Raw genomic sequence first — 16879 nt, forward strand, 5'->3', positions numbered from 1 at the left:
GAAGACCAGCCTATCAGTTGTAGATAAAAGGAAAAATCACATCCTACAACACTTTGATGCACATGGAATTTATAATTTTCCTGGGCACCCAACTGATGAAACATAAAAGCTCCCATTACTGAATTTTCATAAATATGAAGCTTTTCTCGCTGAGCCAAATTCAGTTTCCAAGACAACTTCTCCTAAAGGGAGGAAAGAAAAAAAAGAAGTTGATAATGCTCAATATTTTAACCCTGCAAGAGAAATGGCTTGATGCCCTTGCTTTATTACAGAGTGGAGTTTAATTACTGACTTTCTGGATAAGTACAGCTGAGGTTTTGCACAATGACATGATCCAGGTTCCTTGGGATAGCTTAGAGATGGACAGAAAACTGCATTTTTTGGAAGATGATCCTTTGGAAAGGTAAGAGGAGGAAGAGCAGGAAGGAATGGTTGACAGTCCTCTACAATTCAGAAGAAACACTGGTGCTATTTACAGAATTGGTGTCTCCTCTCCCAGAGAAACCACATCTGCCTATCCTGAGGAACAGCTGGAGTACAGTTTCTAAGAGTCTCTAGACCATGCTTATTGTGGACAGGGAACATGTCTACCAACTGTATTATGTCATACTCTCCTAAGTGCTCAATAAATACACTTGATTGATTGATCTAACCGGCCCTGAAACTTAGGGGCTCCTGACACTTTACTAAGCATCAAACATTAAGTGGGAGAGTGCACCTGAGGTTGAGTTGAAGACTGGTATTTGTCAGGCACACTTCTGCTTTTAGCAGTGATTTGTCTCTCTCAGTAGAACTTCCTCAAGCCTGTTTTGCACAAACTCCTTTATTTTCACTGGTGTGTCTTGAGATAGAGAGCTCTTTGGAGGTTTCATTGAAGCCACATCTAGAAGAGTGGCTTGCCCATTGGGTTTGCCCAGAAGAAAGAAGGGTGCCGTGAATTTTGTGTTTAGCCAAGGTTATCATCACCCAGGGCTGGAAGAGTCTTTGAGAGGTCATCCAATCCATTCCCCTGCCACCAGGCAGAATCATACCAGATCATCCCAGAAAGAGTGTGCTCTGCTTTTTCCGTCAAATAGGTAGTAGAAATTAAATAGCTTTTTTTTTTAACCCAATCAAGTCTTTCAACTCTTTGAAAGCTCCTCATAAGGTCTAAACCTGTAGCACTTGTCCTGCCTTACTGGAAAAATAAACATTTCTCCTTCTATCATAGACAATCCCTTCCTCTGAGCAGCAGTATGGCCTAGTGAAAAGACCATGGCTTTAGAGGACCTGGGTTCAATCCATAGCTCCACCATTGCTTGCTGTATGACCTTGGGCAGATCACTTAACTTCTTTGGGCCTCAGTCTCCTCATCTCTAAAATGGGGATTAGATATCTTTTCTCTCTTTTACTTAGAGTGTGTGGACCATGTGGGACAGGCATTGGATCCAATCTGATTATCTTGTATCTACCCCAGCATTTAGAACAGTTCTTGGCATGTAGTAGGTGCTTAAAAAAACCCTATTATTATTATTGTCCACTTGATGACTTTTCTCTAAAGTAAATAAATCCAGGCCAATTAACCTTTCCTCTTAGGAGTTTTTCCCCAGAGTTGTCATCGTTTTTTCCGATCTCTTCTCAAGCTCCAGTTTTTTTATACTGTGCTGTACTTGTGAGCTCAATATTCTAATAAAGGGCTGCCCAGTACTTAGCATACCAGGAGGATTACGTGTAAATTCCTCCATGCTCTAATGCTCTTTTTTCATCCCAGCATCCAGTCTATTCTTTAGCTGCAGCACTGCAATACCAACTTGGATTCATTTTAGTTTACTGTGACCAGTAGACCCTATCCACCAGTTGGCATTTGGGCAGCTTGTTTTCCCTCCCTGGGTGAATTTCCCCACACATCTTCTTACCAAATCTCGCATTGCTCATCATAAATCTTTTAGAGCTTTTTGCCAACCTGACAATGCTGTCTGGCAAGTCCTCAGTGTGAGACATCTTTTGTATTGAACCAAAGGCAATCTTATTGCATCAAAGGCATACCCAGTGTAGAAAAGTCCAGGACCAATTCCCAGCAGGTTCAGTTAGCAAAGTGCTAAGAGGTGCTCATCTGTTTCCTCTGAGGCTGATAGAGGAGCACCAGGGCTGGGAGGTAAAGAATTGGATCAGGGATTGCACCCGGAAGTCAGCAGAACAGGAGGGGGGAAATCAGGATGCAAACCCTTGCGTGGCATGAAGAAAATCCTGTCATCTGGAGCTTTAACCTGCTGATGGATTCCAATACTAATCTCCCTTTTTTAAAAAAACGAAACAACAAAAACCCAGTCCTGAAACTGCACGGCCCCAACTACAAGTGAGAAGTGGAGATCTGCTAACTGTCCTGGCTGAGTTTAAGCCAGACAACTCAACATCTCCTTCCTTGGTCCAGGACGGCTGTATTTCCCAGTCCCTCTGCTTCCATCACACACTAATAACTCCTGGCAATTACTGTTTGCTTTTGTCTCCTAAACTCTCCTCCTCTTCTTAGTTATAAGTAATCTGCTCTCAGTCCAGCAATAACTGACACACACCAGAAAAACCCCTAAGAAGTTTTTCTTGCTCCGAGGTTAGTCTTCATCTCGATCAAATGCATGATGTTTCTGGCTTTTGTTTTTTCTCACACCACATGCCTCCTGTCTGCTGAGCCTTGCTGTGTGTGCTTGTTGTTTTGTAGTTTTTAGCATTTATGAAACACCTGCATGGATTGGCTGTTCAGAAATGTGTTCACCAGATAGTCTTTCTTCAGGAAAATAACTACCCAGCAATACAAATCAGATAAAAATAGGGACTAGTGGGTTTCATGTTGACAATATATAAGGGCCTGTATTATAAGGGAGAAAACCCAGCCTGTTCCATACCTAGTGGAGAAAGTGTCAAGAAGCCACTGGGCAGTGTAGCCTAGTGGAAAAAGCCCGGTCCTGAGAGTCAGAGGACCTGGGTTCTAATCCCGGCTCTGCTATATACCTGCTGTGTGACCTTGGGCAAGTCAGTTAACTTTTCTGTGCCTCAGTTCCCTCATCTGCATAAATTAGGTTTCAATGCCTGTTCTCCCTCCTATCTAGATTGTGAACCCCATGTGGGGACTAATCATAGTGCTTAGTACCCCAGTGCTTAGTACAGTGCTTGGCACATAGCACAGCACTTAACAAATACCACAATTATTATTATTATCCTTATTATTATCCTCCCACCCTTTGGAGATAAAGTGAAAGTCAGAGTCCCATCCAGGTATTGACCCTAGTGTGGTTTAGTGGAAAGACCTTGGGCTTGGGAATCAGGAGAACTGTGTTCTGTTCCCAGCTCTGTCACTGGCCTACTGCGTGACCTCGGGCAAGTCACCTCTCTGGGCCTTAGTTTCCTCATCTGCACAATGGGGACAACAATACCTCCCCCAAGACAATACCTCCCCCCACTTCCCTAGGCTGATGGGAGGATAAAATGAGATAAGCAATAAGGAAGCCCTTTAGAACAATTGAAAGTGCAAACTGAAGGGAGGATGTTGTTATTATCATCAAGGTGTGCAAAGGCTGAAGTGATGCAGGCACCTTGGAGCTTTCTGTGGGCTCCAGAGGAATAGTTGGGCAGGTTGCAGAGCAGCCAGAGGGGTCAGTTTTGGGGGAGAGGAGGCTCACTCTCTGCTTGTTCTGCTGGGGGCCTCAGCCCAAGTGCCCCAACATTAAGGATCGAAAAACTGCACAGAGCCAAGTAGCCAGTGAGCCAGCCAATCCTGTCCCATCCACTCCCAATCCAACCCTGTGAGGAAACGGCTTAGAGAAGGGGCTCTGCCCCTGTGGTGTTTGATTCCCAGGGCAGAAGAAACCCGGGACCTTCTGGAGCCAACCCAGCCAGCAGCACAGGGACCTCCCCCAGAGAGTGGGTGTCTGTCGCAGGTATTGTTGGGTGAAGAGTTTCGAGATTAATCTTTGACCTTGTCATCTCTAGTGAAGGACAAACCTCAGTACAGCCAGACATCGGTGGTCATGGTGGACGAGATCCTCTGCTCCAGCCCTCCAAAATTCAGCTTCCCCGAGGCCGGATTACGCATAATGATTACGAATAAATTTGGGCCCCGGACCAGGCTACGGATGGCAAGCAGGCTCATCATTAATGAGGTACGTTGGCTAGATATCCAGCAGCCGTGCACATAGCCTGAGGTCTGGGCCAACACGGTTGGGAGCTGTGGTTTGAAGGACATTTTGAGATGCTCAAGGAGGCCAAGGTGGTAGGCATGTGACCAGCCGCTCTCCGGCCCTGCCAGGGTCAACAATGGTTAGCAGCAGCAGTAGCAGTTGCTAAACTATAAGCTCGCTATAGGCAGGGACTGTGTCTACCAACTCTGTACTCTCCCAAGCACTTAGTATGGTGCTCTAGACACAGCAGCACTCAAAAATACCATTAACTAGGACAGTGCTCTTCCTTTCTCCACCAAAAAGCAGCATATGATGCCATTTATGGAGTGTTTCTTGGGGCGGACTGACTGGGGGAGAACATCAGTTGCAGGAGACTCAGGAAAACTCTTCTTCATCAGCTGGGACTCCTTGGATCCCCTGCCCTCCCTCTACAACCTCCCTGGCATTCCACCTTCCCCCCACCCCCTCCGCACAAATGGACTGTAGCCATTTCAGGGGACAATCTTTGTTTTCACTATCGTTTCAGATTTTAGGGACATAGAAGTGATTTCAGAAATTTACAGTCATTTGAAAATTGTTAGATTTCCTCAAATCTGCAAAAGCAGATCAGGGCTAGTGAGAGAGAGATTGAAATTACGAGGGTGGGGGGAATGGGTGGGAGACAGCTAGGGAAGGTTTGGGGATTTCCCCATCTCCTCTCATTCCCAGCACTCCCTCTCTAGATTTTCCATTTCTCCCCACAAACTGTGATGGCCAGAATCAATCAATCCTATTTATTGAGCACGTACTAGGTAAAGAGCACTGTACTAAGCATTTGGGAGAGTACACTACAGTAGAATTAGACACTAAATAATGATATTTATTAGTAGTACCATATTTAGTAGTTACTGTGTACAGTGCACTACACTAATAATAGGAAAATATGCACTGGTGAAAATTAGACACAGTCCCTGCCCCTCAAGAAACTCATAATCTATTTCAAGGGAATGGTAGGACTCAGGTGGATGCCCTCCATCATACCAGAATTTCTCCGAGTTGAGAAGGTGAATGTGTTGACATAATCAATGCATATTTTAAATGTCTAGCTTTGGTTTTGGAAGAGGCTTTGGTTAGGTTCATGCAGCAGCACTGATGTTTGGCTCAGTGTCCAGATTCGATAGAAGTCACTCACAGGCCCCCGGTTGGGGAGGAGCAGCAGTGGTGGATTGCCTGGCCTAGACTCACCTTGTAGAGACCTCAAGAACACTATCATAAATCCCTGAGTCCCTCTTTCTAGAAGCTCAACACACCAAGCTAGGAGATGAGGCCAGAGGCTTGCTCAGATTCTCCCTGTTGTCAATCAGCTTGAGTAAAGAAAGGAGGCTCCCTGAGAGACTTATTGTCTTACCAAGGTTCTGCTTGGAATCATAGACTGGTGTCTGTTTTTTGAACAATTGGATTTGGATGGTTGAAGGAACAGAGAGCACAGGCCAGAATTTGGGAATCATCAAATTTGATGTGGTGACACAAATTCAGGGAATTTCCCGTGGGTCTGGAAAGCATGTCTGACCATCCATTGTAAATTCTTTAAATTAGAATTGAGCAAAACAGCTTATCCTGAATTTCTTCCTCTTTGGGGGAATAGTCTTTTCAGACATTCTTGTAGAGAACTTTTGGTAGAAAAGGGACAAATGTGAACTCTGAACAGGAGAGGATATAGATTGTTTTTTCCACCTGAGGGAAGGGAGTCAGATTATCAGGAGGGTCACACAGGGCTAAGATTCCTTCTCAGTGAATCAAACAAGCAATGTTATTTATTGGGCACCTACTGTGTGCAGAGTGCTGTACTAAGTTCTTGGGAGAGTACAGTAGAAGACACAATCTCCTTTCACCCCCCATGCTTTTAGAAATTAATCGAAATGCTCCTGGGGATGAGACTCGGAGTACCCCAGTGCATTCTGGATTACACCTTCAAGTGCAAGCCCCACAATGTCTCTAGTGAGGTGTTTTCCTAACCCTTCATGTACTATTATCATTATTGTTATTTTTATTGTTATTGCATTTATTAAGAGCTTACTATGTGTCAAGCCCTGGTTCTGAGCCCTGGGGTAGATACAAGTTAATGAGGTCAGACCAAGCCCCTGTCCCCCACAGGGCTCACAGTCTAAGTTGGAGGGAGCACCTATATTAAATCCCCATTTTACAGATGAGGAAACTGAGGCACCGAGAAGTTAGATGACTTTTTCACAGTTGCACAAGCAATTGGCAGAGCCAGGATTAGAATCCAGGTTCTCTGACTCCCAGGCCAGTTCTCTTTCCACAGACCACCCTGCTGTTCCTGGGAAAGTTGGGCCATTCTCTTTGAAGGAAAGAGGGAACCTTGTCTCCCTCTTCCATCTTCCTCCTCCTGTTCCTGTCCAAAATCCTCAAATAGGTTGCCTGCACCTACTGCCTCCACTTCCTCTCCTCCAACTCCCTTCCTGACCCTCTACAATCTGATTTCTATCGCTTCATGCCATTGAGAGCCCTCTCTCCAAGGTCACCATTGACCCCTCCTTGCAAATCAAGTGGGCTGTACTTCATCATCATAATTCTCAATCTCTTGACAGTCTTAGATCTTACCACTCACTCTCTGCTCTGAGAAATGATATCTGATACAGTTCTCTCCTGGTTTTCTTCTCACCTCTGACTGATCCTTCTAGGTTTCTTTCACCTGTTTTTTCCCCTGCTTCCCACTCCTTAGCTGTGTGTGTCCCCAAGCCTCTCTTCTTGATCCCCTTCTCATCTCAACCTATCCTCACCCTTTTGGGAAGCTCTTCCACTTCCATGACGTCAAGTGCTACTTCTACTTCATTGTCTCTGACCTTTCTCTGTAATTGCCCATTTCCTCTGCATTTCCCCTACCCCCTAGGATCCTATACATAAATGTCCTACCAGCACTTCAAGTTTAATATGTCCTATCATATTTATTTAGTGTGTGCTATATGCAAAGCACTGTACTAAATGCTTGCAAAATTACAATAAAAAGAGTTGGTAGACACTTTTCCTGCCCACAGTGAGCTTATAGTCTAGAGGGGGAGACAAGAAATCACACTTACCCCTAAATCACCCACAAATAATGTTCTTCAATCAATCAGTAGTATTTACTGAGCACTTACATTGGGCAGAATACTGTACTAAGCACTTGGGAGAGCACAGTACAACAGAGTTGGTAGACACGTTTCCTGCCCAAAGGAGCTTATATTCTAGAGGGCTCCAAAACTAAACTCATCCCAAATCATCTCCTTCACCTAACTTTCCTATCACAGTTGTTTTTTTTAATGATATTTGTTAAGCATTTACTATGTGTCAAGCACTGTTCTAAGCACTGGGACAGTTACCAAATAAGCAGGTTGGACTCAGTCCCTGTCTTACATAAAGCTCACAGTAAAAATCAGAGGGAGAAGGATTTAATCCCCATTTTACAATGAACATCACCATCCTCACCACATCCCAAGATCATAATCTTGTCATGCTTTGTGACTCCTCCCTCCTTCCTTTTCAATCCCCATTTTCAGGCTGACACCAAATCCTCCATCACATTTCCAGAATCTACCTTTTCATATCCTGACTTTATTTCTGCATTAGTCTCCTTGATGACCACCTTGTCTCCAATCTTTAACCTCTCCAGCGCATACTCTACTCTGCTGCCCATTTCTTTTTTCTAAAATAACGTTCGGCACATATCTCCCTGCTTCTCAAAATCTTCCAGTGGTCGCCTAATTCCTCTCCACTTCAAGAGAAAGCTCCTGGCTCTCTCCCTCCTCCTTATCCACTCTCTCCTTTCTCTACGGCCCCAGGCTTGTACTTTTCATCATGGCTCTGCCACTTGTCTGCTGTGTGACCTTGGGCAAGTCACTTCACTTCTATGTGCCTCAGTTACCTCATCTTTAAAATGGCTATTAAGACTGTGAGCCCCATGTGGGACAGGGACTGTGTCCAACCTGATTAACTTGTATCTACCCCAGTGCTTAGCAGAGTGCTTAGCACATAGAAAGCACTGAACAAATACCATAATTATTAAGCTAACCTACTCAACTGTGACCTACCCTAGTCTCTACTACCTCCTACTTTTAGCTTGCCCCAGTCTTCGTACCTGGAACTTCCTCCCCCTTCACATCCAACAGCATTCTGTTTTTCCTGTCTTCAAAGCCCTTCTGAGTTTACATCTCCTCCAAGAGGCCTTCCCTGACTGATTTATCTTCTCCCCACTCTGTATTCCCCCATCTGTCATTTCAGCCCTTTTGTCCCATCTAACTATACACAATGCTGTCTATAACTTGTGCACATATCTTTATCATTTCCTCTCTAGAATTTATTTCAATGTCTGATTCCCCCAGTAGATTTTAATCAATCAGTGGTATTTATTGAGCAGTTGGGAAAACATAATACAGTAGATTTATTGTATTATACTCCTTGCCCACAAGGAGTTTACATACAGAGGGGGAAAGAGACATTAAAATAAATTACAGTTAAGGAAAATGGCAGAGTATAGGGATCTGTACATAAGTGCTGTGGGGTGGAGGGAATGTTGTTTGTTACCTCATCTGTAAAATGGGGATTAAGGCTGAGCCGCATTAGGGACAAGGACTGTGTCCAACCTGATTCTCTGGTATCTATCCCAATGCTTAGTTCAGTGCATGGCACACAGTAAGCACTTGTCAAATGTCATTATAAAAGTCCTTCGAGGGTCTGAATCATTTTTATAATGTTATGTACTTTACCAACACTTAGGACTGAGCACATAGTATTCACTCAAATACTATTTATTGATTGACTGATAGGAGTTGGGTGGGGGGGGTTGTTTGTTTTGTGGTATTTGTTAAGCACTTACTATGTGCCAGGGACTATTCTAAGTCCTGGGCTAGATACAAGCTAATCAGGTTGGACACAGTCAATGTCCCACATGGGGCACACTGTCTTAATCCCCATTTCACAGATGAGGTAACTAAGGCACACAGTTGTGCCTTGCTCAAGGTCACACAGCAGGCAAGTGGCAGAGCAGTATTGGAACCCAGGTCCTTCTGACTCCCAGGCTCATGCTCTTTCGATTAGACCACACTGCTTCTCTAGCTATCATTTTTTTTTTTTAACTCCAAGTCTCTGTGGGGTTCATTCAGTTGTGGACTTTCAGCTTAGGAACGTATTCTTTGCCCACTGTCTCATTAGGAATAAATTGGGAGTGAAGTTGCCCAGTGAATCCCTGCTCCCAGTGGGGAGCAGTGGAGCCATAAATATTTTAAATGGGCCTGAAAAAGCTCAAATGCACAAGGGGCTGGCAGACGTGTGGCAGTGGTGAAAAAGAGACCCAAACACTATCCTCCAGGAAATTCAGCTCTCCCGCTTCCTCTCCGATGGTCTGAAATATATCCAAGTGAGACTGGGAAGGGCACAGCTTTCCCCTGCTGAAATAGTTCAGGTGTCCTAGACCTTGCCCATCCCATGATCCCTTAGTGAGTTACAAATTTCCAGATGATATTTAAATATGAAAAGCAGCGTGGTTTAGTGGATAGCATGGGCCTGGGAGTCCAAAGGACCTGAATTCTAATTCCGGCTCTGCCACGTGTCTGCTGTGTGACTTTGGGCAAATCATTTAATAAGTTGTCTGTGGCCCAGTTCCTCATCTGTAAAATGGGGATGAGTGTGAACCCCATATGGGACGGGGACTATGTCCAATTTGATTAACGTGTATCTACCCCAGTGTTTATTACAGTGCTTGAAACATAGTAAGTGCTTAATAAGTACCATAATTATTGTTATTAGATATTGAAGCTCAGACATTACTGGAAATGGACCAGTGGAAGGCTTTGGTGAGTTCAGATGGAAAATGGGAGTTCTGAGTTACATTTGCAATGTTTGGCATCATAAGATACTTGTGAGGAGGTGCTACCCTCAGAACAGAAGGACAACATCAGAGATATTAGGTGATGGGAAAGATTTCAGGATGAATGACATCCGTGCCCCTTTTTTTGGTGGAGAGGAGTGGGTGTAGTAATGCCACTAGGTTTGTTTAAAGATGTCAACGTTTTCTTGCCTCTCCGTGCAGCGACAAAGACTGATCAGCTCTGCTAATGGGGTGAGCAAGCCGCTCCAAAATGGGAAACATGAGAACATTGAAAATGGAAATGTGCCTGTGGAAAACCAAGAGGAACTGCAGCCGGAGCAGCAGCAGCAGCAGCAGCAGCAGCAGGCAGAGCCCGATGTGCCTGAAAATACGTTTCTCTCCCCATTTTCAATGCCAGGTGAGTCCCAAGAGGTACCAGTCAGCAAAGCATTTTGGGGACATTTTTTAAACTTAAAGAACAATAATTACTCATAGGCCTTTACTAGTATTGGAACTGAACCCAGTGGTTTTGAATGGAAGGTCAGAGTAGATGGCACAATGGACAGAGCACAAGTATGAGAGTAAGAAGGACCTGAGTTCTAATCCTGGTTCCATCACTTGTCTGCTGTATGACCTTGGACAAGTCACTTTGCTTCTCCGGGCCTCAGTTACCTTATCTGTAAAATAGGAATTAGGACTGTGAGGCTTTGGTGAGACAGGGACTGTGTCCAACCTGATTACCTTGTATTTACCCCAGCACTTAGAACAGTATTTGATGTATAGTAAGAGGCTGACAAATTCCATCGTCATCATCATCATCATTTAGGAGGATTTTTCTCGAGGGTTAACATCTGGCTAGGGCACCCAGGGAGTGGTCTGTGGGCTGAAGCAGTGCTAGGTAAGAGAATGATGGACTGTGGCTGTTTATCTGGTTTTTCAGTGGACAGTCCTGTTTGTAAGCACTTTGATACCCCAGCGCCCCCCTTCACTTATGCATATATGCTGTTTCTCCTCCCGTATTTTTGATGGTATCTATTAAGCATTTACAATGTGCCAGGCACTGTACTCAGTCCTGGGGTAGGTACAAGCTAATCAGGTTGGTTACAGTCCCTGTCCCACATGGAGCTCACTGTATTAATCCCCATTTTACAACAAGGTAACTGAGGCATAGAGAAGTTAAGTGACTTGGTGAAGGTCATACAGCATACAAGTGACAGAGCTGAGATCAGAATCCAGGTCCTTCTGACTCCCATGCCCGTGCTCTTTCCACTAGGCCATGCTGCTTCATATTTAATGTCTGTCACCTCTGCTGGCTGTTACTCACTGTTGGCAAGAATTAGGTCTTCCAACTCGATTGCATTGTCCTATCCCAATTGCTTAGTTCAGTGCTTTGCACACAGTAAGTGATCAATAAAATCAATCAATCAGTGGTGTTTATTGAGTGCTTACTATGTGCAGATCACTGTCGCTTAGTACAACAGGCACATTCCCTGCCCATAATGAGCTTAGAGTGTAAAGAAATATCAGTGACTGATGAATAGTCCATATCTGTCCTGTACCAACTGTGGAACTGGATGCTTTGGTGTCTTCTGGTTGTAAAACCGTCGGTGCTGAGCCTCCCTCCTCTGCGACTCCTGCTGCTAAGTTCCGCAGCTCCAGTGCAGCACTGGAGTTCATATGGACCTGGTAGGGGAATACCATGACTCTGAAACAAGTGTGGGGATTGGGGCTTCCCTTGGAGAAACGCTGTAGTTTCGGCCAAACTCAGGTGAATGGCCCCAGAATTGTGCCCGTGACAACTTCCACTTGTGTCACATATGTCTCATCTGGAATTTTTGAGGTCCTTCAGTGGTCCACCCTAGCCCTACACTGAGGGGATGACCCACCCTTCATAAACTCACTTGGGCATAATCCTCACTCTTCTCTCTCATTCAACCCACCACTAAGTCCCGTTGGTTTGGTCTTGACAGTGTTGCTAAAATCTGCCCTTTCCTGTCCATCCAAACTGCTACCATGTTAATGCATGCACTTATCCTATCTCACCTTGATTACTGTATCAGCCTTCATGCTGACCTCCCATCCTCCTGTCTCTCCCCACTCCAGTTCTTATTTCACCCTGCTGCCCAGATCATTTTTCTACAAAAGTGTTCAGGCCATGTTTCCCAACTCCTCAAGAGCCTCCAGTGGTTTCCCATCCACCTTCACAATAAACAGAAACTCCTCACCATTGGCTTTAAAGTACTCCATCACCTTGACCCCTCCTAACTCACCTCGCTACTCTCTTACTACAACCCAGCCCTCATACTTCACTCTAATGCTAACCTTCTCACTGTACCTCAATCTCGACCCCCGACCCAGGTTCTGCCTCTGGTCTGGATCGCCCTCCCTCCTCATATCTGACAATTATTCTCCCCCACTTCAAAGCCTTATTGAAGGTGCATCTCTTCCAAGAGGCCTTCCCTGACTAAGCCCTCTTCTCCTTTTCTTCAGCTCCCTTCTGTGTTGCCCTGACTTGCTCCCTTTATTCATCCTCCCTTATGTACATATCTGTAATGTGTTTATTATATTAATGTCTATCTCCCCCTCTAGACCATAAGCTAATTCTGGGCAGGGAACGTGTCTTTTATACTGTATTCTCCCAAGTATGTAGTACAGACCTCTGCACACAGTAAGTGCCCAATAAATACGATTGACTGACTGTAAAAACGGACCAAAATCAATCACATCTGAAATGTCTGGAAATATGAGCAGCTGCCCTCCCATACCAGCAGCGGGAAGGATCCTGTTATCACCCATACCAGTTAACCCTTGTCAGGTAACCCTACCCCTGTGTCTGTACTTGGTTAGCCTCTCGCATCCCTGTCTGAGAATTCACCCAGAGGCTAACAAAATCAGCAGCCAATCAAGCAGCAATTAATCAGTCCTCAAATACCATCACTTCTGCCCATCGTCACCCCACCACAGACACCAATTTCATCCCAGAAAACATGGAGCAGAAACTTCAGATCCCCTGGGACACAACTGTGCCTAGGGCAGAGGCACTGGGGGCTGGAGTGCATTCTCCTCCAGATCCTGTCCCTGTCCTTGCCTCCGTCCTCCAATCCTGGGACCAGCCAAACTCCGTTCCTTCCTGTCCATTTCCCTGTCCCTCCAGTCATCTCCCAGTCCAACCACACTCCAACTAGGCTTTCCCCACTCCTGACCTACAGCCCTGAGCCTTCCACCCTGCTGCTCCCTGTCCAAGCTCTGGGACAGAGACCCACTACCTCCTATCAAGCCTGAATTTTCCAAACAAAGTGATGGCCACACATTAGAATGAGCGCACCCTGAGAGTGGTGAGGGGGAGGAGGAAGGAGAGGAGAGCCTGGAGGCAGAAGAGGAATCTATGACAGTGGGGTAACCGGAAAACCCCATGGGTGACAGGGTGTCCTTTTTCCCCAGATGTCTGGCGCCATCTACGGACATCTGGTGGCCAGAGCCCCCAAGATCGCTGCTTCGGTTTCAATGGGCTGTGTGATGCCCAGGTTGAAATTTTAAATGATGTTCATCATTATCAGTGGTATCTATGGAGCACTTAACTGTATGCAGAACACTATACTAAGCGCTTGGGAGAGTACAGTGCAACAGAGTTGGCAAGCACATTCCCTGATCACAGTGAGCTTACAGTCTACAGAGGGAGACAGTAATGAAAATAATTCATAGAATTCATTGATCAATTCATATAATTGATCAATCAGTGGTATTTATTTAGCACTCATTGAGTGGAGAACACTTTAGTGAATGTCGATATTGGAAAACGTTTGATATTGCGTTCAGGGAAAAGCTGCAAGGGTAGTAGAAATTTCTAGCGGGACAGAAATGGTTGCCTTTGTCTGAGACAAAGCAAATTCCTTTATCTCAGGTTAGAATAACCATATGAAAATGTGCAGGTCCCGATGGTGATGCCGCTAATGTGTTTAAATGGGACTTTTCATCCCAGAGAGCTTGTGTCAGGAAATTAGAACTCACCTCAAGTTGCCAGCAACCCAGAGATGCTCGGGTGCCTTGGTGATGTTGGGAGGATCCTTTGATTAGCATTTAGCTCCCCAAGGACACAGACCGTGTGTTTTAATTTTGTGGCACTCTCCTGAGTGTCAGTCTAGTTCTCTGCACACAGTTACTCTGAATACTATTGATTGAGTACTTTTATCAGGACAACTTGAATTTCCATCACTGTTATTTTCATGTAAGCTTATGCCACATTCTGTGTTAAGGCTAAGAAGAAACAAAGCTCTCGGGTAACAATGGCACAAGTTGGAATATGATTCAGAGGCTAAAATTGGCCAAGCTAGAATGTGCAGGGTTCAAACTACTGAGAGATACTTTATCTGTTTATTCATTTTCTGAAGAAGGTGGCTTAGCTCTGAGATGCTCGTTAGCATCTATCTACTCCAGCACATCTGGTGTGATTTTCAGCAGAAAATCCTAGGGAAGAACTGGAAGAATGGCCCTGAGCTCTGCTGTATTGGATGAACATAAAACATGGAGGATCCTAGAAAACTTAGCATCTGAAACCAATTTGGGATGAAGTTTAACTCCATCACAGCTCCTGGCCTCTTCAGGGATCATGTCTACCAAAATCTTTTGTATTATACGTTCCCAAGAACTTAGTCCAGTGTTCTGCACACAATGAGCACTCAGTAAATACTATTGATTAATTAATTGATTGAACTCCTTCTTGAGAGATGGCTGATAAAGAAAGCAAATAATATTTTTTGTGGTATTGTTAAACTCTAATTACATGCCGGGCTCTGTACTAAATGATGGGGTAGGTACAAGCTAATCAGGTTGGACACAGTCCCTGTCCCATATGGGATTTACAGTCTAAGTTGGAGAGAGGAAGATTAAATCCCCATTTTACAGATGAGGTAATTGAGGCACAGAGAAGTTAAATGACCTGCCCAAGGTCACAGGCAAGTGGCAGAGCTGAGGTTAGAACCCAAGTCCTTCTGACTCCCAGGCCTGTGCACTCAGTGGAAAAAGCATGGGCTTAGGAGTCAGAGGTCATGGGTTCTAATCCCGGCTCTGCCACCTGTCAGCTGTGTGACTTTATGCAAGTCACTTAACTACTTGGTACCTCAGTTACCTCATCCGTAAAATGGGGATTAAAACTGTGAGCCTCACGTGGGACAACCTGATTACCCTGTATTTACCCCAGCGCTTAGAACAGTGCTCGGCACATTGTAAGCGCTTAACAAATACCAACATTATTATTATTAGCCTACAGTGCTTCTCATAGTATTGTGGAATTGATTGCAAGCTCACTCTGTGCCAAAACCCTAAGGTAGATACAAGATCAACAGAACAGGCACAGTCTCTGTCCCTCATGGGGCTCACAGTTGTAATATAGGAGGAAGAAATTTGAGCAGATCTGGCCCACCTCTTCATGGCCACAGCATTCCCAACCTTCTTTTTAGTTCACGTAACCTTGGCATTATCCTTAACTCCTTTCTCTCATTCAACCCACAAATTCAATCCATCAGTAATCCTGGCAGCTCAACCTTCACAACATCGCTAAATCCGCCCTTTCCTCTCCATACAAACTGCTACCACATTCATCCAAACACTTATCCTATCTCCCCCAACAAAGCCTTATGAAGGAGCCTGTTGTAGGCAGGGATTGTCTCTGTTGCTGAATTGTACTTCCCAAGGGCTTAGTACAGTGCTCTGCACATAGTAAGTGCTCAATGAATATGATTGAATGAAAGGCACATCTCCTCCAAGAGGTCTTCCCTGACTAAACCCCCCTTTCCTCTTCTCCCATTCCTTTCTTTGTCACCCAGACTTGCTCCCTTTGTTCTTTCCCCCTCCCTCATATCTGTAATTTATTTAATAATAATAATGTTGGTATTTGTTAAGCGCTTACTATGTGCCGAGCACTGTTCTAAGCGCTGGGGTAGACACAGGGGAATCAGGTTGTCCCACGTAGGGCTCACAGTCTTAATCCCCATTTTACAGATGAGGGAACTGAGGCACAGAGAAGTTAAGTGACTTGCCCACAGTCACACAGCTGACAAGTGGCAGAGCTGGGATTTGAACTCATGAGCCCTGACTCCAAAGCCCGTGCTCTTTCCACTGCGCCACGCTGCTTCCCTTTAAACATCTGTTTCCCCCCATATAGATTGTAAACTCACTGTGGGCAGAGAATGTGACTGTTTATTGTTGTACTCTCCCAAGTGCTTAGTACAGTTCTCTGTACACAGTTAATGCTCAATAAATACAATTAATTGATTGATCCAGTGATATTGGGATTGGCAGTTTGGGATTCCACAAACTATGAACTCTACAAAGGTCTCATGGAGCCCCATTTGCAGGCCATGGCATTAGCTTCCTGCATGATCCTCTCGTTGGTGCTCAAGCTACTCTGGCGCTTAACAAATGCCACAATTACTTTTATTAACCCTCACCACGCCCTCCCTGCCCCCGTGCAGGAGCTCCACAAAGTTCCCACAGGAACTGACCTGACCAGAAGGGAATCACTCCATATCATTTCCTCTCTTGCTGCTATCAGGGGGAACCAGAAGCATCTTTATGCTCGTCTCAGGGGAATCCTTCATCTCTGTTAGTTTTCTGACTTGCAGGTGGTAAAATTTGCAAATGCATTTCCAAGCATTGTCCTAGAGAATATAGGTTACTTCCTCCCTGTGGCCCTATCAGCTTTACCAGGAACAAAGCCCTGAAAACATTTCTCTAGTACTATTTCTCACTTAATCTTGAACTGCAACTATGAGAATATGCTCCAGTACATATGATCAGGGCCCAGAGTAAATTAGAGCATACTTAGGGCATAATTGGGGCAGATAGGGAGCTTAATGAGAAATTAAGTATATTCTGCCTCTCCTTTCTC

General features: G+C 44.9%; 1 protein-coding gene across 1 annotated transcript in view; it reads left to right on the forward strand.

The window, feature by feature from the left end:
• The window catches only part of SLC24A4 (solute carrier family 24 member 4), a 142649-nt gene that overhangs the window by 100308 nt on the left and 25462 nt on the right, over positions 1-16879 (forward strand). Inside the window, exons 11-12 of the mRNA XM_007660533.3 lie at positions 3964-4133; positions 10216-10411. Of these exons, the coding sequence (XP_007658723.3) occupies positions 3964-4133; positions 10216-10411 (366 nt within the window). The remainder of the gene's footprint in view (positions 1-3963; positions 4134-10215; positions 10412-16879) is intronic.

The sequence above is a fragment of the Ornithorhynchus anatinus genome, chromosome 1 (genome assembly GCF_004115215.2).
Source record: "Ornithorhynchus anatinus isolate Pmale09 chromosome 1, mOrnAna1.pri.v4, whole genome shotgun sequence".
Taxonomy (NCBI): domain Eukaryota; kingdom Metazoa; phylum Chordata; class Mammalia; order Monotremata; family Ornithorhynchidae; genus Ornithorhynchus; species Ornithorhynchus anatinus.